Source organism: Athene noctua, chromosome 4 (assembly GCF_965140245.1).
Source record: "Athene noctua chromosome 4, bAthNoc1.hap1.1, whole genome shotgun sequence".
In the NCBI taxonomy this organism is placed as follows: domain Eukaryota; kingdom Metazoa; phylum Chordata; class Aves; order Strigiformes; family Strigidae; genus Athene; species Athene noctua.
The window spans coordinates 6,895,127-6,917,146 of NC_134040.1; the positions used below are offsets into that span (position 1 = coordinate 6,895,127).

At 40.3% G+C, this 22,020-nt stretch overlaps 1 protein-coding gene across 3 annotated transcripts in view; it reads right to left on the reverse strand.

The window, feature by feature from the left end:
* KDM3A (lysine demethylase 3A) overlaps window positions 1-22,020 on the reverse strand; it is a 36,830-nt gene that overhangs the window by 3,880 nt on the left and 10,930 nt on the right. For 2 of the 3 annotated variants that reach the window (XM_074904312.1, XM_074904311.1), the window contains 17 exons: window positions 21,705-21,856; window positions 19,995-20,563; window positions 18,516-18,717; window positions 16,134-16,348; window positions 12,873-13,025; window positions 12,548-12,643; window positions 12,090-12,217; window positions 10,219-10,405; window positions 9,571-9,737; window positions 8,549-8,785; window positions 7,966-8,137; window positions 6,950-7,040; window positions 3,612-3,742; window positions 2,109-2,228; window positions 1,872-2,011; window positions 244-420; window positions 27-161 (listed from right to left, as the gene is read on the reverse strand). In XM_074904312.1, the coding sequence (XP_074760413.1) occupies window positions 27-161; window positions 244-420; window positions 1,872-2,011; window positions 2,109-2,228; window positions 3,612-3,742; window positions 6,950-7,040; window positions 7,966-8,137; window positions 8,549-8,785; window positions 9,571-9,737; window positions 10,219-10,405; window positions 12,090-12,217; window positions 12,548-12,643; window positions 12,873-13,025; window positions 16,134-16,348; window positions 18,516-18,717; window positions 19,995-20,563; window positions 21,705-21,856 (3,072 nt within the window). The remainder of the gene's footprint in view (window positions 1-26; window positions 162-243; window positions 421-1,871; window positions 2,012-2,108; window positions 2,229-3,611; window positions 3,743-6,949; window positions 7,041-7,965; window positions 8,138-8,548; window positions 8,786-9,570; window positions 9,738-10,218; window positions 10,406-12,089; window positions 12,218-12,547; window positions 12,644-12,872; window positions 13,026-16,133; window positions 16,349-18,515; window positions 18,718-19,994; window positions 20,564-21,704; window positions 21,857-22,020) is intronic. The other variant, XM_074904313.1, reaches the window with a different exon arrangement.

Sequence of the window (22,020 nt, forward strand, 5' to 3'; positions counted from 1 at the left end):
GTTCATCTTCAGCACTGTTAAGTTACCTGCAGTTTATCTTCATGGTTCGTATGCGTATGCGACAGATATCTAAATTCCTGAGTGAGCCAGAAGCAATGTTTGACATGCTCTGGGGATACAAAGTCTTCTGCAACTTTAATACAACTGTACAAATTATGAACCTAGAGAGAACAAACAAGCGTTAGCCACATGCTCGGAGGTCTGACCAAGTGGTCAGGCTGTAAGAGCAACCCTGGTGCTTGCCTGGTGTGGAGCTCCTGCTGGAATGAAAACTACATCTCCTAAAAACTGTACAATAGCCCAGCCTTGAACTCCATACTCTTGGTGAAGGCGTTTTCGTAGCGATCGGTCCAAGTACCAACTCTGATCATGAATGGGATCGTGATCTACAGGGTTTTCTTGACCTTGTTCTTCTGCAACCTGGAAAGTCACAAGATGACAGGTATTACAACAGCCAGCCTTACTGGGTCATTTAGGTTCTCCACGTGCAGGCACACCAGTTAGAGACTTGCACCACATGTTCTGGTGTAAGTTACACAGCGAAAGGTTTGGATTCTTATTCTGTCCTTAGTTTGTCAAGGCTTCATCATTTCTCTGTCCCCCTCCCTTCACAGACACATTCAAAGGCAGATATAGGAAATGCAAGTAAATCCAATTTACCGTAAGAAGAAACAGAAGGGTTGAGTGACTTGTGTGTGTTCACAGCAGGAACCCCTTTCCTCTATGGGATCAATACTCTCACACTACCGTACAGCCTAGATTTTTAATGAGTGTGGAATTCAGCAGGTGTCTGTCCCACTGACCAAAACAGAGGATGCTAACTAGATTTTCAGGAGATACGAGGCTGGGAGGCACAAGCAGCACTTTAGAAAAGACATTTGAGGGCTGCAGGGAGGTAATTTAAAAGTTCCCATGTAAATCCAATTTGCTGTGGCAATCATTTACACCCAGGTCTGTAGTCCAAAAACTCATTTGGGAGAAGTTAAACCTCAGTTCTACTCCAAGACAAGCTGCTGAATGCCTCACGCCTGCAGGCCAGTATGCTACAAGGGACTGAGGTGGGAGACAGATGTCAAACCTCAAAATGCCAGCACTTGTCAAATTCAGTATCATGTTTTATCAAATATAAGTTTTGTTCTTTGTTAATACTAAACAAATCTGCTGTAGCCTCTCTAAGCTTCCGCCCAAGGCGGCAGTCAGGCTGACAAGGCCAACAGTTGTTCAAATCATCCCATTCATCCCATTTATCCTTTTAAACATCAACATATTAAGCTCTTTCCACTTTTGGAGCACTGAAGAAGTTCCAGAATTAAGACCACCAAGAACTCTGGACCATTTGTGGTGAATTTAAATACTGAAACACATCCTTCTGGATGTAGTATCACATCTCTACTAAACCTTTAACTCCCATTAATTCACCACCCAAAATACCTCATGCTTTTCCCTTAATCCAAACCTCATAAAGGTATGGAAAAATACAAAGTAGGAAAAGGGAGAGAACAAGGAAGAACTTAATGTACCACATTTTGCTCTTTCCCAAGAACATTTTAAGAAGGATTTAGCTGAAGAGTGAACCATGTTTTTGCTTAAATCTAAGCCACCTATTCTTTGTTCATTACACAACATCATTGCTTGTGCTATAAGTGTGGGCAAAAGCAGCATAACTACATCCAGGGTAAGTCCAAGCTTCAATTCCCTACCCTCCTCAGATCCTACAAGACCCATGGCACACAAGAAGTTTTGTCTTGGATACAACTCAAGTGCATTTGTTTCCAGAACAACTGGGATAGAAAGGAGGAGAAAAGTCCAAGGATACATATTTGCAAGGCTACACAGACAAGAAGCTCAGTTTTTAAGATATAACAGTTTACCTTTTTAAGGAATTCCCGGATCTTCTCTGTATCTTTAGCAGCATAAATGTGCCACAGAGCTCCAGGCTTTTCTCGACTTTCAGTAAAACGCTTAATTGTCAATTCATCAGAATCACCATCTTGTATGGTTTTAAGCACTTCTGTGGTGAGTAAATACAAGCAGTTACACTAAGGGACCTTCCCTCCAACCACAGAAATAACTCCCCCCAGAACACAAAAAAAAAAAAAAGACTTCACCTTCTTCTTGATCAGCCTGGCCTTTGGGGATACCCACATAAACCATAACATTGGCTGCATCAGACACATCTAAATGGAGATTTGTTGTGCCGTATTTTCTATCCTCTGGTGTTATTAAGCCTGGGGGGAAGATAATTTTTTTTTTTTTTTAAAAAAAGAGTAGCTGGTACATTAGTAAGACAAAAAAAAAAAAAAAAGACCCTTATGCCACTCCCAGCAGCACTATCTGAAAAGACTAGAGAGCTTTTACTTTTATCAGCAAATGATTCCAGCACATCAGGATATGTTAGAGCCAAGACCTTGCCCCATCTCCTTTGTGTCTTCCCAAGTGACCAGTTTATAGGCTGACACATCCATCCATAGCTATACCCAGCCTGTATGATATACAAAGGTCATGTCTAAGTCCCACTACAATAGGGTTTCTATAGCAATTTAGAATAAAGCATTCTCAGAAACACTCTCTTTTTCACTTCAAATCAACTGCTACAGTATTTACTAGCCACAATTTCTTTAATGGCCATGATCATGCTTAGTTTTATATGCCTTTGGAGTGACCACAAATGAACTAGTCATGGAAAGAATTGCTCGAGGTGAGATTAAAAACTAAATGATACAGCCCTGTCGTGGTTTAACCCCAGTCAACAACTAAGCATCATGCAGATGCTTGCTCACTTCTCCCCCCTCCCAGTGGGATGGAGAGGACAAACAAAAAGTAAAAATTGTGGGTTGAGAAGAGTTTTATAACTAAAATATAAGAACAATAGTGATAAAATATAATAATAATAGTAGTAGTAATGAAAATAAATACAACGAAGAAATATAGCCCAAGAACAAGTGATTCACAACACAACTGCTCACCACCCGCTGACCAGTGCCCGAGCAGTGACCCACCCCCCGGGTTATACCCCCAGCATGACGCTCTGTGCTATGGAATAGCCCTTTGGCTAGTGCGGGTCAGCTGTCCTGGCCATGCTCCCTCCCAGCTTCTTGTGCACCTCCTCACTGGCAGAGCATAGGAAACTGAAAAATCCTTAATTTTGGATAAGCGCTACTGAGCAACAACTAAGCCATCAGTGTGTTACCAGCATTATCCTCACACTGAATCCAAACACAGCACTACCAGCTATGAGTAAAATTTATCCCAGCCAAAACCAGGACGGGCCCAAAAAGACAAAGTAATAGAAGCGATACAGCCAGAAGTAGCAAAACAACAAATACATGTGGCCAGCTAGAGGAAGGAGACTGTGTATACATATGCAGAGCAAACTGACTGAAAGACTGGGAATAACTATTATTGGCTTGAAAGCATCTGGACATAGAATCATTTAATAAAATTATATAATGCTCTGGACATTACAAATACCTGTAAGTGAGCCAAAGTTAGGTGTTTACACCTAATAGGATTAATTAAATTGTTGACAACGGCACAGATTCATTTAATTTACAGTCAATTTTAATTTGAACATGTGGTCAATGTAAACTTTAGAGTGAAAAATCCCTTACCATATGCATTGTACATCTTAGGGCCCAGATCTGGTCGTACAAAATAGTTGGGAAGTCGAGAGGCAAGGTTGAGCTTTCCGCCTCTCCTAGTGTATTCTGGCAGTGGAATATTTTTCATCAAGTCATCAAACCTAAAGTAATACAGCACAATTTAATGTTAGGAACTGATAGAAAACCAGACTACAACAGACTGCAACAAAAGCTTTCTCCAATCAAGAAACTAATTCTTCCCCTGGGGGTTTACTGGACACAATGAAAAGGAACAAAACAAGCAAGACACGAGAATATAGGAGATAATGAAATTTAACTGCTCTGGAATAATACTATTTCCTTGTGTAATCAGCTCAACTAATACCAAATAGAGTAAGTCAGAATCACAGACTACCAGGTTAGAAGGGACCTCAAGGATCATCTGGTCCATCCTTTCTGGCAAAACCACACAGACAGGATGGCTCAGCCTCATGTCCAGCTGAATCTTAAAAGTGTCCAATGGGGAATCCACCACTTCCCTGGGCGAATTATTCCAATGGATGATTGCTCTCATTGTGAAAAATTTTCCTCTTGTGTCCAATTGGAATCTCCCCAGGAGTAACCTGTACCCATTATCCCTCGTCTTTTCACGTGACTCCTTGTAAAAGGGGAGTCTCCATCTTTGTAGCCACCCTTTAAATACTGGATAAGGTCTCCCCTAAGCCTTCTCTTCTGAAGGCTGAACAAACTCAGCCTCTCCTCACATGGCTGCTCAGTCATCTCTGTGTGCCTCCCCTGGACTCTCTCCAGCCTGTCCACATCTAGCAGAGACCAAAACTGAACACAGTATTCCAGATGTGCCCTGGTAAGCCCTGAGTAGAGTGGAGTAATGACTTCTTTATCTCTGCTGGTGATGCCCTTGTTGATGCAACTCAGCACCTTGTGGGCTTTCTTTGCTGCAGCAGCACACTGGTCACTCATCTTGAGCTTGTTGTCCACCAGGACCCCCAGGTCCCTTCCCACAGAGCTGGTTCCCAGCCTGGTAGATCCCAGCCTGTGCAGCACTCCTGGATTATGTTTTCTGAAATGCAAGACCATAGACCTCTCCTTGTTGAGCTTCCTGAGGTCCTTGTTAGCCTGCTCTGTCAGCCTCTCCAGGTCTTCCTGCAGGGTGTCTCCCCCTTCCAAAGTGTCCACTTCCCCACTCAGTCTGACACTGTCAGCAAACTTCACCAGGGTGCACTTGATCCCATCAGCCAGATCACTTATGAAAATATTAAACAGCACTGGGCTGAATATCGATCCTGGGGGACCCCACTGGTGACAGGCTGCCAGTTTGAAAAGGAGCTATTTCCCACCACACACACAGACCACTTCTCTAGACTGCAACGCACCAGTGTCTCTAGGAAGTGGCTGTGGGGGACGTATCAAAAGCCTTGGAGAAATCCAGGCAGACAGTGTCCACCGCTCGCCCCACATCCACTGAGCAGGTTGCTTTGTTGTAGAAAGTACTCAGGTTTGTCAAGCACAATTTGCCCTTGGTGAATCCACGTTGGCTTTTCCCAATCAGATTCTTCATTTGACTTGCGATAGCCCCAGGAAGATTCATTCCACAACTTTCCCAGGGATTGAAGTAAGGCTGATGGGCCTATAATTTCCCAGATCCTCCTTTAAGCCCTTCTTGCAAATGGAGGCGACATTAGCCTTCCAGTCTTCTGGGACATCCCCCAACCTCCGCAATTTCTCAAAGATTATGGAGGGCGGCCTTGCACTGACATTAGCCAGCTCTCAACACCCTCAGGTGGATAACATCAGGGCCCACTGATTTGTAGGGGTCAAGCTCATGTGACAGTTCACATCCCAACTCTTCCTTCACTGACAGAGGGTCTGTGTTTGCAGTGATCTGGATTTTTGTTCCCAAGGCCTAGGGCCCAACAGTGCTGGTAAAGACAGAAGTGAAGGAAGTGTTCAGAACCTCTGCCTTTTCAGTGTTGTTGGTGACCAATTCACCTCTCCTGTTTAACAGTGGGCCAATATTTTCCTTCCATTTCTGCTTATTGTTTATGTACCTGAAGAACCCTTTCTTGTAGTTTTTGACATCTCTGTCCAATTTCAATTTTAGCTGAGCTTATGCTTTTCTCACTGCATGCCCTGGCAGTGTCCCTGTAGTTCTCCATGGGTATTTTGTCTGCTTTTCCATCTCTGGTACATTTCTCTCGGTTTTGAGCAGACTCAGAAGCTCACAGTTAAGCCAAGGGGCTCCACCTACTTCCTTTACCTTTAAGAGGGATGAACTGGTTTTGTACTTCCAGGAGACCGTGCTTGAAAAACTTTGAGAACTCATTAGCTCCTTTATCCTCCATGGAAGCTTCCCTCAGAATCCCTCCACTGAGCTCTGAACGACCTGAAGTTTTCTCTTCTAAAATCTAAAACCTTTGTCTTAGTACCAACCTTTAGCGTGCTCAGCAGCATCCCAAACTCTACAATAGTGTGATCACTGCAGCCAAGGCTATCACTACCCCAGGTATTATAAAGCAGGTTTTCTTGGTTTGAGAGTAGCAATTCCAGCAGTGCCTCATTCCTGGGTGGCACAACTAACATTTGTATAATGAAGCAGTCCTCTATGCATTCCAGGAACTTGATGGATGAGCTGCTGTATTGTTCTTCCAACAAATGTCTGGGTAGTTGAAGTCACCCATAAGAACCAGGTTCTGTTGACGTGAAGCTTGCTTAAGTGACCCAAATATTGCTTCACTGGCTTTATCTTGGTTTGGAGGTCAGTGGCAGATGCCTACTGTAAGATCCCCCTTGGAGATAACCCCTCTGATCTTGACCCAGAGGCATTTGATACGGCTTCCAAAATTGCTGTAGTCAACTCCCATATATTCAAGGTTCTCCTTAACATAGAGTGTGACTCCTCCTCTTCCCTACCCGTCTTTACAAAACAGCCTATGGCCACCCATTGTGATCCTTCATCATGTGATTTGTCCCACCATGTTTCAGTTATTCCTATGATACCATAACTTAAAGACATCTGACACAAAAAACATCTGACACAAAAAAGCTTCAACCGAACTTTAGTTTTCAAGATGACTCATGCTTTTAGAAAGCTTCCAAAGTTTAACCAATCACTAGCAATTTTAGGTACTCACTTTACTTGGCAATAAATACTATCAACTACATAAGATTTATAAAACTTGTTCAGCATTTCCAGCTACATTAGTCATTTCTGAGAAACAAAATGGTTCACAAGTGACCAACTGCTTCTTAAAGCTGAAGTATGTGTCAAAACACAACAGTATTCCTATATTCCATTATTTTGGGAGTGTACCACATAAGTGATGAACAGTTTATTTGTAAACTCATACCGAGAAGGCATCATATCTCTGAAGTCTTCTCCCGGAGGCCAGTCTTTAAGCTTCAACACCATTGGATCTCCTTCTTCTGTTCTCAGGCGACCTATTGTCAAATATTAACAGGTCTTAGTTTTTACTAGTTGTAAAATTGAAGATCAAAAAAAGACAAAAAATCTTTATCTTAGTTTAAAACCATGTTAATTCCACAACTATTTATGTGGAATCAGAGACATACAAGTTCATCTGACATCACATCTGTGACAAACGTGTTACAACAGGAGATTTCAGACTAGAGAAGTAGCCTTTAGCAGCTCCCTGCCCCAAGCACTTACTACAGTTTAGCTCGGTCAATGGTTTTGTGTTTGAGGCTAGAGTAGCTGATGATAAAAGTCAAATCTTTTCAGAGATCAAGTAACAGAAAACACGTTTAAGTGAGCCTTCCAGCTCCCACTTTTCTTGCCCCAAGTACCAAATTCCACAAGTTTACATCACACAGATGAAGTAAAATTCCAGATGCCACAGCAAGTATTAATTCTCCTGGAAAAAGTTTTTTTTCCACCTAGAAATGAAAACAGTGCCAAATCCCATACTCACCTCCCTTAAACCCATTTTTAAACAAAATAATTTTAGTTCCTTAGGAACAAAAAGCACCAAGTTAAAACAGTAGAACCCAATTACATTGTGAGCACCAACCCTACACATGCTCTCTTATGTTTCACTCAACTGGGCAAAAGAGTTGACGGGTGTGCACACTTGCTAGGAAGATCCCAAACTTTCTCAGAATGTTTCCCCAAAAAAAACTAAAGGCAGCCAAACATACTCCTGAAAGAGTCCTCCATGGTGCTGACAGTTTCTACCCAGTCCACCACCCCACAAGTATACACGGTGAGAACACACTCCAGACACACCGTCCAAGATAAAGAAGCAACCTGGAACATCTTTTTATGCTGCTTAAGGATGACAAATTTGTGTTAGGGCAAAATTATTGCTACCATTTTGCCTACTGGAAAAAAATTCACACTACTTACTTGAAATATCTTCAAATCCATCCCAGAAATCCCCTACAGTAGCTCCAGTGATGATTTCATTGGTCCTGCAGTTAACCAGGTCTACTTCCTGTTGGCCAAATTCCTTCCTAAAGGACTCTGGTCTCCAGAGATCTGCATTTAATTTGTGATGCACTCCTGATACCATTACAGGCTATGAAAAAGAATAATATATTCTGAATTATTATCAAACACCAAAAATTCTAATTCCAAATAGAATAAGGAAATGCATAAAATGTACTGAACATTTGAACACACTTTGCAAACACTGTATTTTCCAAAAGAAATGATCAGCCTGCTCTACCAGAATTATGCCATGCATTTGATCATTCTTTATTTCAAGCTATAAGGAAGCTTTTTATACAGAGCTGTAAGTTCAGCAATGTGTTTAGAAAATTATTTCAAGGAGTAAAATACACATCCTTTTACCAAAGGATCTAATGGTGTTCATGTAGTACGTTTTGTGAAGCTTTAGTGTTGCTTACCATTGCGGTAAGTTCGTACCTTCACTTCAAAGTGCAAAGCACATGAACTGAAAATGAAAAACACAGAAAAACTTAAATACCTGTCCCTGCTTCCAGCACTCCCTGAAGACATTCCAATTACTTTCATTGTTGGGATCTTGAAGGCAGAGCAAGCGGTTATCACATAACCAGTAGTGAGGCGTATCAAAACCCATTATTGTAGGCTTTATAGTCAATCCTTGAGGTTTCTTAGGCAAGTCTGTAATGGTTCTATTTTGCACCAGGGAAGCAAAAATGTCATCAAGGATTTTGGGTGTACTCTTGAGTCCATTGTCTGTCTGATTTAAAAAAAAAAAAAAGAAGAACAAAAAAAGAAGTTGGTGCACTTTTCCATTGCCTTGTCCTGCAGACTTTAAAGATGTTTACCACTTTCAAAATTTTTCACTTGAGCTCACAATTGCACAGAGAAATAAAAATCCGCAGAACTTTGTTGTGTAGAAACTCACCATCATTAAATGCCAGTGCCATTTCTCACACTTTCTCTACAGCATTCTGGCATAAGAAGTTCTGCTCTGATTTACTTTTCAAGCAAGACTGCAGAAAACCGTGAAATGCAGCACGGAACAGGACTTTCTTTATATCAAGAAACAGAAATGCAGTTTCATCAAGGAACTCTCAAGGCCAATATTTTAGCCCACCATTTTGAAGCCATATCTGTGAGAGCAAACAAAGCCCATGAACCAGTCTGCAAATGAGGTATGAGAAAGATAGTCACCCACCACAAAATGTTTGTCCCTCCCTCTGCAAGTTCCTTGATGCTTCTTTTTGAGTCTACCCCAATCAATGCACCTGCCAGGGCCTGGCCTAAGTAAATTAATCTGCTTTATCACTTTGTTCCCAATCCCTCACCAAGCAAGATTTGCTGATAGTACCACTAACCTACTACTCTAGAAAGCATTAACTGAAGCACTGCAACACAGAAACTGAATTGAGTCCTTTCTCCCAAATGAAGACAGAATTTTACGTGCTGTGACTAATGTCTGTGAGGGTAGTTCACAGGTTTAGAACAGGAGTCTAAGCCTAGTATCAACTCAAGACCTGTAAAACAAAATTTTCCATATACCTTTCCTCCTGAAGAGTTCAACAGATTCCGCAGAAAACCTGTGTTATTGTTGCTCACAGGTGTCAATATTGCACTGTTGAATGTCTGCAGGGCTGCAGCAGGCTTAGCTAAACTAGGGAGTGTCTGAAGAGGTTTATTTTCATTCTTTGAAATAGGGAGGAGTTTCTCTGAAATGAAAAGAAAAGAGCACATCTGAGAACAAAGCAAGGATTAATCCTCTGAAACATGAGTAGTATGTGTTTTGGGTTTTTTTTTTTTTAAGACAAGATACTCCTATATGCATACATACACATATGCACATATATAAATCCCCTCTCAGTATGTGCAGATGAAATACTCCTTTCACTTGACTTTCTTCAATACTCAACATTTTTAAAATCACACATTCTAAAATAAATACATTCTCAAATTGAATTTTCAAGAATACTTGCATTAATGGGATATTAATCCAGTTTTCAAAAAAGAATAAGCTAACCCTGCCAGGTTCTATTCCGAATCATTCCAAGGAGGAGTTTTGCAGTACAGGCACTGGAAACCCATCCCAGCAGGCAGATTATATCATTTCAATACAAGATATTGCCAGGTCTGATCTATATTCTTCTGACAAACAGCCACAAAGGGTTTAATCTTCACTGTTTCTGCACATACCTTTGTTTTCTTTATTCACATTTCCACTTGTTAGATTTGATAACCAACTTAATGAAGGAGAAGTATTTACTGAAGCAGTTTGTTTGCTTCCAATTGCTGACTTTAGAGGAGGATCGTGTGTTGTCACCTGTGGGCTCAGGACAAAGCTGTTATGTTGAAGGCTGGTCCTCTCTCCAGGTACCAAGTTCTGAAAAAGCAAAGTGAGAACTTGCTTAGACACACTCTATTCAAAGGGGAAGCAAGCAACATATCCAAATCCATTCTTTTACAAAAAAAACCCCAAACTGATCTCCACAAGAGGTCAGCATTGCATCTCAGTATTGGCCAGAGATGATGATCCAGCAGGATTCGGGATCTGCTTTAAGAACAGAGTCCATCACCCCTTCAGACAAGCACAGAAAGCTGAGTTGCCCTAATGCATTTTCGGGGACTGCCCTGGGAACTAAATGCAGTTTAACAGCAGTGCACTCAATTCCAGTGATAGCCGATGTTCAGACCAGGGCTAAGATGGAGGTTTAGTTCAGTAGACTAAAACAAATACACAGGACCCCTAAATTTTTATCTTAGGGCAGCAGCAAAAGTCCACTCATCTGCTGGATCTAAAATACACCTGAATATGAGTGCATCCCCATCCTGGCCAGCACAATCCAAGCACAGGACTACCACACATCTCCTGTGTGGCTGACTTATCTGCTCGTTTGGAGATTCTAGGTAACAGACTAACCAGAACTACTGCTTTGGCCTGGGATTCCTGCATGACTGGCTAAATTTCTTTTCTCTGTTCAAACACCTTCCAGTAAAGAAATTATTCTACACCTGTGTCTGCCTATTATTACGTTCTTTATTTCATCTCTTAATGCCTGCTGATGCTTGGTAAGGATTCCAAACATGATAATCTAAAATGCTTCAAACTTCAACAAGCTTATCCTCACACAATGAGCACATACATAATTTGAGAAACATAGATAAGTTTCAGAGCAGCTGTATTTCCAAGGTCCCAGAACAAATCTTGAGAAACAGAAGACTTGATCTATGTCAGTCATAGGCTAACTTTTGAACCATGTAACCATCTTACTTACTTTTAACACTTCACAATATTTTTTGTCTCTTCTATTGACTACTAACACCAAAATCAAGTTCAGCCTGCTTCTTACACTTAGGATAAACACATTTATTCTCAAAAAAAATTTATCAATAAGCATACAACAGAACTGAGATTACTTAATTCAGTTGATTTCTTGCAAAATACTGCAAAACTAAGCCATTTATTTGTGCTCTATTTTCAAAAGCAAAAGAATACTACATCCATTTACAAATAAACATATGGTGGGGGTTTGTATGATTTTAATATCATGAGCAGCAAACGTTCTACTAGGATTCCCAGAGAAATCAGCATGTCTCCATACTGCTCTAGCCCTCAAAGTTTATTCATGTGTAGTTTTTTCTAGGAATTCCAGTGCTCTTCAGCCCTGCTTATTCATTTAAATGCTACATGTATTACACTTCCGGGACCCAAGAGATAGTCTACACTTTGCAACCATTCAACCATTCCCACCAGTCTGTTCTTAAGACTTTTCTCTTATGGGTTCTCTCAATCTAATCCCATTTTTGCTCTAGAAAGTCCTCACTGAGTGTTTTTCAAGGATATCTCACTGAGTTATCAGCATGTCAAAGGGACACAATGAGATTTTCCCCAAAACTGAAAAAGACCTGAGCCAGAAGATGATTACTGAATAAAAATTCAGGGTGGGGTTATCGGTAGCAGTCAGGACTGGCATATGTACAAAGTCAGTTACCCTGGGCTTCAAATAGGGGTAGTAGACTGAGGCAAAGCTATCCTACAAAGGCATAGTGTAAGACAGTGGCAATACCTGTTTTGAATCCTCCTTTAGAGTTGGCTTTGACAGTGCCTTGAACTGCTTATTTGCACAAGGACAATTTGCCTTTATTCCCCATTTTGTTCTTACGGAGTGAACAATATCACCAACATCATAGAGAGCTAAAGGAAAAGAGTCGTTAGTGAGCTCACATGTAATTAGAGCATCCAGCATTTGATAAGACTTTTTAAGAAATTGTGTATGCTATACCAGTAAACAATAGTACATAAACACAGTTCATCATTAAACAAGAAGTTTTAGTACTTCTTTATAAAGGTCAAAGATAATAAACTAGTACTAAGTACACAGGCTGTCCAGTCTTTGGACAATAAACACTAAGCTTTTACTAACTTTATAACTGAAGAACCCCCTTCACTCAGTACAGTATCAACAACATACAAAACAGCAAAAGCCTACAGCATTTTTCTACCCCAATCAAATATTTAAAATACCTTTTCCAGGAATTATTTGTGTAGGCATTAGATTCTCTGGTTCATGTACCTGCCCCTTCACACATTTAAACCAGGAGAAAGTATCTGAATCATCATCTGTAAAACAAAACCATTAAATTATTTTGTTTGTGCATCTTTCATCCTCCTCTAGAAAGCTACATGTTCTACTGTTATTGATATACCAAACCACAGGTCTACAACAGGTTCTTTTTGTTGGGAAAGCTTACTATCTTGTTGTTTAAGATTGTTATTGACTTCCAAGTTCAAAATACAGCTTCTCTTTCCCCCTTCTCCCTTTGTTTAACATAGCAATATGCCTTCTCACCTTCATGTATGCTTTTTTTCTTCATCCTGTAACAATCCACACACACGCCAAAGCCACACTTGGAGCAGACCCAATGAAGGTTGAAGATTGTGGTGTCACAGACGTCACACATTTCTCGAACTCCACGAACTGCACGTTTCCAGGCTACCTGTCCTGTGGTAATTGACAGATTAGTCAAAGTGTTAGTTTAAACAAAACAAAGTATTAGTATGCTAAATATAGCTACACTAAAACACTTTAGTGATAGAAGACTCAGGCTTGGTTCTGGTATTGGAACTCCAAAACAAAACCTTTGCTGTTCCAGATTCAGAAGAGAAGGTCTAGAACAGAGTCTAAGCAATCCAGTCCACTTTGCTTTCTTCTGGGCAGCACCAGCTACATGTCTTACTCCTGATGTATATTTGCCCAAGTTAACACGCACACTGCTGACATTATCCTAAGTGCAAAATCCACAGCCATCCTAGAAAAAAAATTTTACTACTAGCAAGTTAAACAATGTCTAGCTTGCCACAACCAGCTTGTCCTTATTCTATATTCAATAGCACAGTGGGCAAGTAGTTCTCTTCCTTTTGGTTGGTCTTCCATATGGTTATAGGTGTGTATCAGACCTTCTCAGAATGGTGAGCTGTTCTTCTCTGAAGAACTGACCACTGCTGTTCAGGTTTCTTACATAAGTTATGCTCCACCTTTCCTCACCTCAAGTTGCTTCAGTTCACTCAAAACATCCCAAACATTGACAGCATATTTCAAAAGCACAGAGGCCCATCCAGGGCTGAATTATGTACAGATTATTTCAGACTAATCTTCATTTCATTACGTCGCCAGCTAGAAAACTAGAGTAGACAAAAAGCACACATCTGCCACCTCCCACCTTCTTCCACACTTTAACTTCACTGAAACTTTTCTGCCCACGTTTCTTAATTTTAAAAGCAAGTTAAGAGAGACCACGTCCTAACGTATGCTAAAAAAACCCCACCAGGATCCAAGACATCTGTTGCTCTTCTTCTGTGTAATGCCCATTAACTATGTATGGAACAAAACTAGAATAGCTTGGCACAAGTTGTTCTTAAGTAGGAGATAAAAATTGTTTGACTACCTGCTTCACAATTCTTCCAGGAGACAGAGGTCTAAATATGACCAGCCCCATTCTTCTCTGCCTTTTAGAAACATGCACTATATTTAACATTTTCTAGGCCAATCCTCCAATTCCCCCCAAACAGGATGAAGGGGTTTTTTGTTTGTCATCTTTTGCATGCCATTTCATATTTCAGTTTTCTGAACTGTGTCCTTTTCTACTCCTCCTTTTGTTTCCTCTCTATAGTTCGATCCCATCTCCTCTTTCTGTAGGTCTCCTTTTGGCACTTGGTGACCAAGGAGCAATGTGACCTAACAAGCTGTTCTTTCTACACTGATCAATCTTTTACTACACAGGGATAATTTCACTTGTGCTTTTCTACTACTTTTTCTCCCTCACACTTTGTCTGTGGCTCTACCTACCAGTCTAGTAACTCACTGGAAAGAGAGAAAACCATACTGCAGAGTGCAAAAATATTCAAAACTTAAATGATCCCCTAAAAAGTAGTATCTTAACAAAATATTTTTACATTTCTGAAAAGGTCAGTTTGTCAAAGACATAATTTTAATGAAACGATTTGATTTCAACTGAACTCTGCCAAGAAAAGTTTTACCATAACTTCAAATCATGGTGGCAGAAGAATCTACCTTTTTCCTGCGCCAACTGAGTGAGCACTCTTCCACTGAGCTGCTCAAAAAATGAATTACTGTAAAAAGAATGAAAGATCGCAAATTACTTCTACCCAGGGCATTAAAAATACCCTCAATTTAATTAAAATGGAGTTCCCTTCCTCTCACCAGCCAGGGCAATAAGCAAAGAGGAATTCATGACATTTTGCTCCTTTTAAACCAACTCCAGAACTCATATCTGTCTTCATTTTTTAAGAGAAGGGTGTTTCTGGTAGGTATGCTAACAGATGCATCCTCTGCTGTTACAAAACAGCACCTCCCCTACCTTTGTTTCATGAATTCCACCCAAAAACTTCATCCTTCTGAAAGTATTTCAGTATTCCAGTCTGTACCTCTCACTCTGGCTATTAATACTTTGGCTCCACAGGCCTGAATGTGTTCCAGTTCAAGCAAAGAGCAGATTCCAAGCCGTCCAGGGTAAGACCCCACAGCAAGCATTTCTGAAATATCTCAAGTCTCTCCTCCCCTTCTGAAAGCCATTCAAGCCTGTTTAGTTGTTTTCTTCTATTCAAAACCTTGGTGTGACTGGTAATGTGATACCATCTTTACATAATGTCAGTACTACCCAAATACAGAAGGTATTAGGTAGACAGTCTTCTAAACTGAACTGCACCTTGGTCACATACTTATAATCCAAAAAACAAATATAGTTTTAAGAGTCCTTCTACTCTGAGAAGTGATTATGCAAGACCATAACCCTCTCCATTTGTCTGCTCATAGAATCACAGAATCATTTAGGTTGGAAAAGACTCTAAAGATCATCTAGTCCAACTGTAAACCTAACACGGACTGTTCTCAACTACACCATATCCCTAAGCGCTGTGTCGTGTTTGCTACAGAAAGGTTCTGATGGGGCCAAATAGACATGCTCAAGGACACAAGGTTTGCCTTGTCTGCACTGACGAAGGTCTACAGTCAGTTGCTCCACTAGCAGCACCTCTCTGTCTATTCCCAGTAGGGCTGCACATATAATCACTAGAAACAGTCCTACTGGAAGCTTTCAGGTGGAGAAAAAAAAAATATTTCTTTACTGACTTGACAGATACCATTAGGTGCATTGTGCAAGAATAACAAAATAGAACCAAAGCAATCTAACAGAATCTGTGCAATCAAAAATTAAAGCTTTTTTTCATTTACATGCTAAGAATAGATTGTTGTCAGCCACCTGCTGATTTAATTTTTTTTTTTTTTTTTTTTTTTTACACAGTTCCATAACAGAAGTATGCTCTGCAACAGGAAAAGTAATTTGATAAATTGAGAAAATTCTGGCAAAGAAAGGTAGAATTACTTTTCCCTTTCCCCCTGCCTGTGAGCAAAGACTTGTTGACACTAGTTCACACTGGATCTTAACCATTACCACTCTAAGAAAAAGAGGACACACTGAAGTCTTGTATGACATTTCCAAAGGCATGCAATATATTTTCACATGGGTCAGAAGCCTAAAGTTTCACATAAAGTTACTAAAATACAGATCATTTTAATACAAATTGATCTTACTGTGTGGTTCAATCGTAGACATAACTTCCTTTTCAGATATCACTAGTTGACAAAAGTGGTCTCCAATGTTGGCTAGGATATACTTTGCTGTGTCAAGATCTAGACCCACAACATTTTTTGATAAAGGTAACCACAAGCTAATAGCCTCAGGGTCATACTTATTTGGAGTTAAGAAACCTTCCTCACGCAGTATTCCATGCTTATTAAACTGCAACCTGTGGAAAGAAGGGGAAAATGAGAAAAGCCCATCATCTCAAATGTTTTTTATATTCATTCCAATGAGTCAATGCCTGAATTGTAAACACGTATACTGTATGTCAATAAGTTTTACATTTAATGGTTATAACAGACATGGGTAAATGTACTGGTCATTAGCATTAAGCATGCTTAATGTACTGCTTGTTTAAAAAGAAGATCCAAAACATAAGGTTTTTATGTAATAAAGCTAGATTTCCTAAAGTGTTTTTTTTATTCACACAAAACTAAACCAGGTTAACATAATTTTTAAAATGCATTGGCATTAAGGATCACATCTAGAAGAGGTAACTAAGACTTTCATCTAGAACTATGTACAACTCACAAGAGAAGGTAGAACACCTTAAGTATAGAATATATTTCAAGTAACAATTAATTTGGAAGTAGCTGCCAAGAAAAAAAGGGCAAAATCTGAGCAAGATAAATTCTTGAGTGATTCCAAGTAGGTGAAGAGAATGAGACCTATACTGTTAATAGTTTATCAAATAAAAAAAAACATCAGGAGTTCTGCTCATGTTTTCATGAACCATTTTACTAAATGCTGTAGAGGGAAGTTGATTTTGAATGATAACATGTGCTCCCTGTGGTGTTAAGTGTGGCAAAAAAATACATGCTGGCAACTGTTAATCACTGGACAAACACCACCTTCAGACTTCACAGATCTCACATTCAATACAACAGGACAGTTCCATCAGCTTCAAGCTCTAAACTTAAGGATTCAACTGCTTTGAACTGCACCACAAGTCTGGATTTTTATTTAAGAAGATGAGTTAGAGTCTGTTGTTACTCTGGTCTCACGTGTTTTTGAACATTTCAGTGAATGTCAGATTATCGCAAGATTTACTATAGTAAAAACCTGTAATCTGAGGTTAAATAACAGGTTAGTAACACTTTTTTTTTTTTTAACCTTTAGCTGCAAAACATGCAAGGGGGATAGTGTTACAGTGGAAGAAAAATAAACCTCCTGAAACAAGTGAAAGAGTAGAAGAGCGGGGGTGTGTCCCCCCCATGATCTCTGTAACCTTTCTGCTTTCACTTTTCTCTCTCCAAAAAGTCTTCAGGCCTATAGTTTCTTTTTACTCTACCTAGAGACTCAGAAGAAAGTAATTCCTCTGAAAACCAAAATGAAAACTGAGAATAAGTAAGCTTTCCATGTCTTGTGATAAACTAGTATTTCTGCTTTTCCTCTCTAATATCACAAGTGCTACCCACAGTCCATGCCTCAAAGCTTAAACGGGTGTAAGGGGAAATAAAAAGAAGCATGCAACAACATCTGGACACAAGATCAAATAGTTCACAGAAAAAATTTACACAACCTGAAAACAAAGGAAAGGACATGTTAAAAACTGCAGTTTGACAACATGGACTTACAGACAGGCTTCAAGTAACAGCTTAAAACCCTTTTTGAAAGGGTTCCTCATGGTGTCTTAATAACTAAAGACATAAAACATCAAAAGACTTTGACTGTTCAACTCAAGAATCAGGCTCTGAGGAAGTACAGGTGGAGGTTAAAGGATCTGAAGCTGCAGATTAGATTTGGAAAAGCAACCACCACCTGGCAGTCGCTGGGTTTTCCTTAAAGTTGCCTTGCTGACCCTCCCCACCTGCCCTCCTGGAACCCAGTAAGTGTACTGATTAAATGTTTCTCTGGCAAGCTTAAAGTGTCACAAACTCTCAAGTGTAAAGTGGAACAAAGAACTGAGCAGCACAACGTAAATTGTTTTGCCCATTACTATTCTGTAGCTCCAACTGAAAGTCCCTAGCCACTTACTGCAACTCTTCTGCAGTTGTGAATATGTGACTAACATTTCACACATCCAGCTGCTAAACTTTGGGAGACGTGTATGGAATCTACCCTGACACTAGTATCTCCAATACTACTGAGCTATAGCACTCAAACTAAACTCATGTTAACCCACTGGCATTCAGCCCAAAATAGCAAAATAAAGAGCTCAAAGTCCTACCAAAATATTTTCTACTCAAATTCAGCAGTTATAAAATTTCTAAGGGCTAAAAAACCCCACCACAGGCAGCTTCACATTAGTTAGGTATATCAGCCTTATACCTACACACTAACATCCAGCAATTTTCAACCAGAGACCTAGACAGAGTAAAAATTGTTCTTACCTTCTAAAGTGAAAGAATCGACAAAAGACAGTGGAGTCTCTTTGCTCTTTGTTCTTCCGATAACTGTCCAAACGGCATTCCCTGCATTTATGCAGGTGAGGTGCAATATTATTGCAGGAACCATCCTGTACAAATGCTTCTCCACTTTGCTGCAGCTTCTTCACTTTAGCAGCATCTGCTAAAATTGACTTGCGAACAATTACTGCAGGGAAGAGTAGTGTAGGTTAGATAAGCTTCAGCTTCTCAGATAAAGGTGCAAGAACATGTATTTTAGCAGAAGATCCGTATCAACTTTTCCTATTACACTGAAACAAAATTATGCTAAAATATTTACAGTTAGTTAGCAGAAACCTCTTTTCAGGTCAGTAGAAACTTTCTCAAGCTATAGTTCCACTGGAGTCATAGTCTGTGGACCCAAGTTTAACAGCTCCTTTCACTCCTCCACAGAATATTCTGAAAGAGCATCTGCTTTTAGTAAAAGTTCTTCAGGCATCAGGGCTGGAGTACCTAAGCACTGAGTAGACCAGGGCATGAAGCAACAACATTTCACAAGTAGCCAAGACAATAGCACAGCCTGACTGTTTCTCAGTCCTGTTCTCACCCTTCACAATGCAACAGCTTTCAGCATCTTACTCTAACAGATGCCAAACATCTCTCTTCCTCTCACACTGGGGGTGAGGTCACAACAGTGACTGCTTGGCTGGCTGTGTATCCGTGTTAATTATGGAATAGCACATGGTAATCCAAGACCAAGCAACATGAGATTGGAAAGAAGAGGTGGGTGTGTAGGGAAATTCCCAGAACCTTGAAAGATCAGTTGTACCACCTGCTGCCCAGCACAATACATAACACGGGGAGCCCAGCTCCTTAAACAACTACAGCCTTGCCCATTTTTCCCCACAGGGGAAAAACTGAAGAGCTCACCAAGTGGAACTGGGCCACAGAAAACAGAAACAAGGTGGGTTGTTTTGGAGTTGTGTGGGTTCCTGATGTTTGGGGGGTTTTTTTGGGTGGGTTTGGGGTTTTTTTTTTTTTTTTGTTCGGTTTGTTTTCAGAACAGTTAATAAATGAAAACCCCTTTTTAACATAGCTTTGTTGAGAACTGCTTCCATCTCTCACCATGCTTACAAAATTTAGGACCATTGCTAAAAAAAGAAGCAGTCTTATTATGCCACCAGCATTTGCATTCCAAACAGAACCTTGTTTCTGTAACCCGTTTTGCCATTTTGTTCTTGCATACATTTTGTAACAGCTTATTTCTAGAAATTAACGATTAGTCCTTTTCCTTTATCAGGAAAGGATGTTTTTCTGAAGTTTACTGCATTCCCCTTATAGAAGAACCCACAAATGACTCAACTTCCAGATTCACTCACACAATTTAAATTACTGATTCTGTGTACTTTGCAAAGGACCTACTTTATGTAATTAGACAGAAACAAGGTCTTTCAAATAACAGGTTTTTTTAAAAAACAAACTTACTATTATCCTGGACCTTGACGCTTCCAGTCCAAAAGTTTTCATTTTCATTTTTGTCATAAAGAATCTCATTTGAATTTCTTCTAACAAAAATTTCCATGTCTGAAAGTTCATCAACCTTGTTTCCTTTGTGGCTGTTCTGACTTTTGCAATTGCTTTGTGATTTAACTCCCGACTCAGTAAAAGAGAGATGAGCATCTGAGGTTGAGGGTCTACAATCTAAAGTCCGCTGCAGTTCAACAGTGCTACTGACTCTGGGTATTGCTATGGAAGCGTTAAGATGTTGCAACTGTTTTACAGAAATGCATTCTTTTGAAAAGTTTGTTGTGGACTTCGTAAGAGCTTCATTTGTATTTTTCAGGTTAGTTCCTTTTTCATGAGCTGAATCAGTCAAAGATGAAGATCTTAAGGTTGTCAAAGAGGTATATTTACCATTTTGATCATTAAGATTTTGTGTTTGTTCTTTAGATATAAACCCCACTTTAGGAAAGGCCGTCAAATCTTCCTTCAATGGTTTAATTCCAGTATTAAGACAAGAAGGATGAATTTCCGGTAAGCTTCGTCTACATGTGCTGAAAGACACAATATGAAATAATTAGACAAAGAAAAAAGCGTCAAACATCAATCTAGTCACATTTAAAGCTTGAAAGAAGAAATTTAAGCATGTACTTTGAATTCTGATGTTCCAAGATTTTAAGTTTTGTGAAAGATCACTGAATCACAGAATGGTACGAGTTCTGTGCAAACCTCAAGAAGTTGACCAAGGCCAAGTACAAGGTCATGCACATGGGTTGGGGCAATCCTAAGCATAAATACAGGCTGGGTGATGAGTGAACTGAGAGCAGCCCTGAGGAGAAGGACTTGGGGGTGTTGGTTGACGAGAAGCTCAATATGACTCAGCAGTGTGAGCTCACAGCCCAGAAAGCCAGCCATACCCTGGGCTACATCAAGAGAAGTGTGTCCAGTAGGGCGAGGGAGGGGATTCTCCCCCTCTACTCTGCTCTAGTGAGACCCCCCTGCAGTGTGTGTCCAGCTCTGGGGGCACCAACATCAGAAGGACACAGACCTGCTTGAGCAGGTAGAGGAGGCCACAAAAATGATCAGGGGCTGAAGCACCTCCCTTATAAGGACAGGCTGAGAGAGATGGGGGTGTTCAGCCTGGAGAAGAGAAGGCTCCAGGGAGACCTTATAGCAGCCTTCCAGTACTTAAAAGGGGCTACAGAAAAGATGGGGACAAGCTTCTAGTAGGGTCTGTTGTGATAGGACAAGGGGTAATGGTTTTAAACTAAAAGAGGGTAGATTTAGGCTAGATTCAAGGAAGAAATTCTTCACTGTGAAGCTGGTGAGACCCTGGACCAGGCTGCCCAAAGAGTTGGTAGATGCCCCATCCCTGCAAACATTGAAGGTCATGTTGGACAGGGCCCTGAGCAACCTGATCGCTGAAGATGTCCCTGGTCACTGCAGGGGGGTTGGACTGGATGACCATTAAAGGTCCCTTCTAACCCAAACTATTCTATGATTCTATAAAAAAGAAAAATATGGCATAAATAAGCACATTATGTATCCAGGACAATTAAGTCTAACACTTTTTTGTGCCAATATTACAGAAGACTCGTTACTACAGATCTTTAAAATGACCTCTGAGTTTGTTTTGCTAAGAATTGGAGGGTTTTTCTGAGGAAAAGTCTGGATAAGCATAAACTGATTCCTTACCCCTGAGGAGTTTCTGCACCAAGATTGGGTGGCGAGTTAGCTGGCAGGGGCAGGCCTTGATGCCTTTGGTCTTTATTAGCAGGAGTACATCCTAGCAATGCTTCACCCAACACAGTTGGTACTGACTGCACTTGTCCCTGACTGGGAGAAACCTGTAAAGGAGATTTGAACAGTTAGGAAAATTCAGGATAACAGAAATACTGCTTTTCAGGGTTCAGCTTAAAAAGAAAAATACATAAATGCTCTTTCCACTGTGTTTAATAAAGCTCGTTGAAGTGAGGACTCAGTCTGTAACATGGAAAGACCTTAGAGTGTC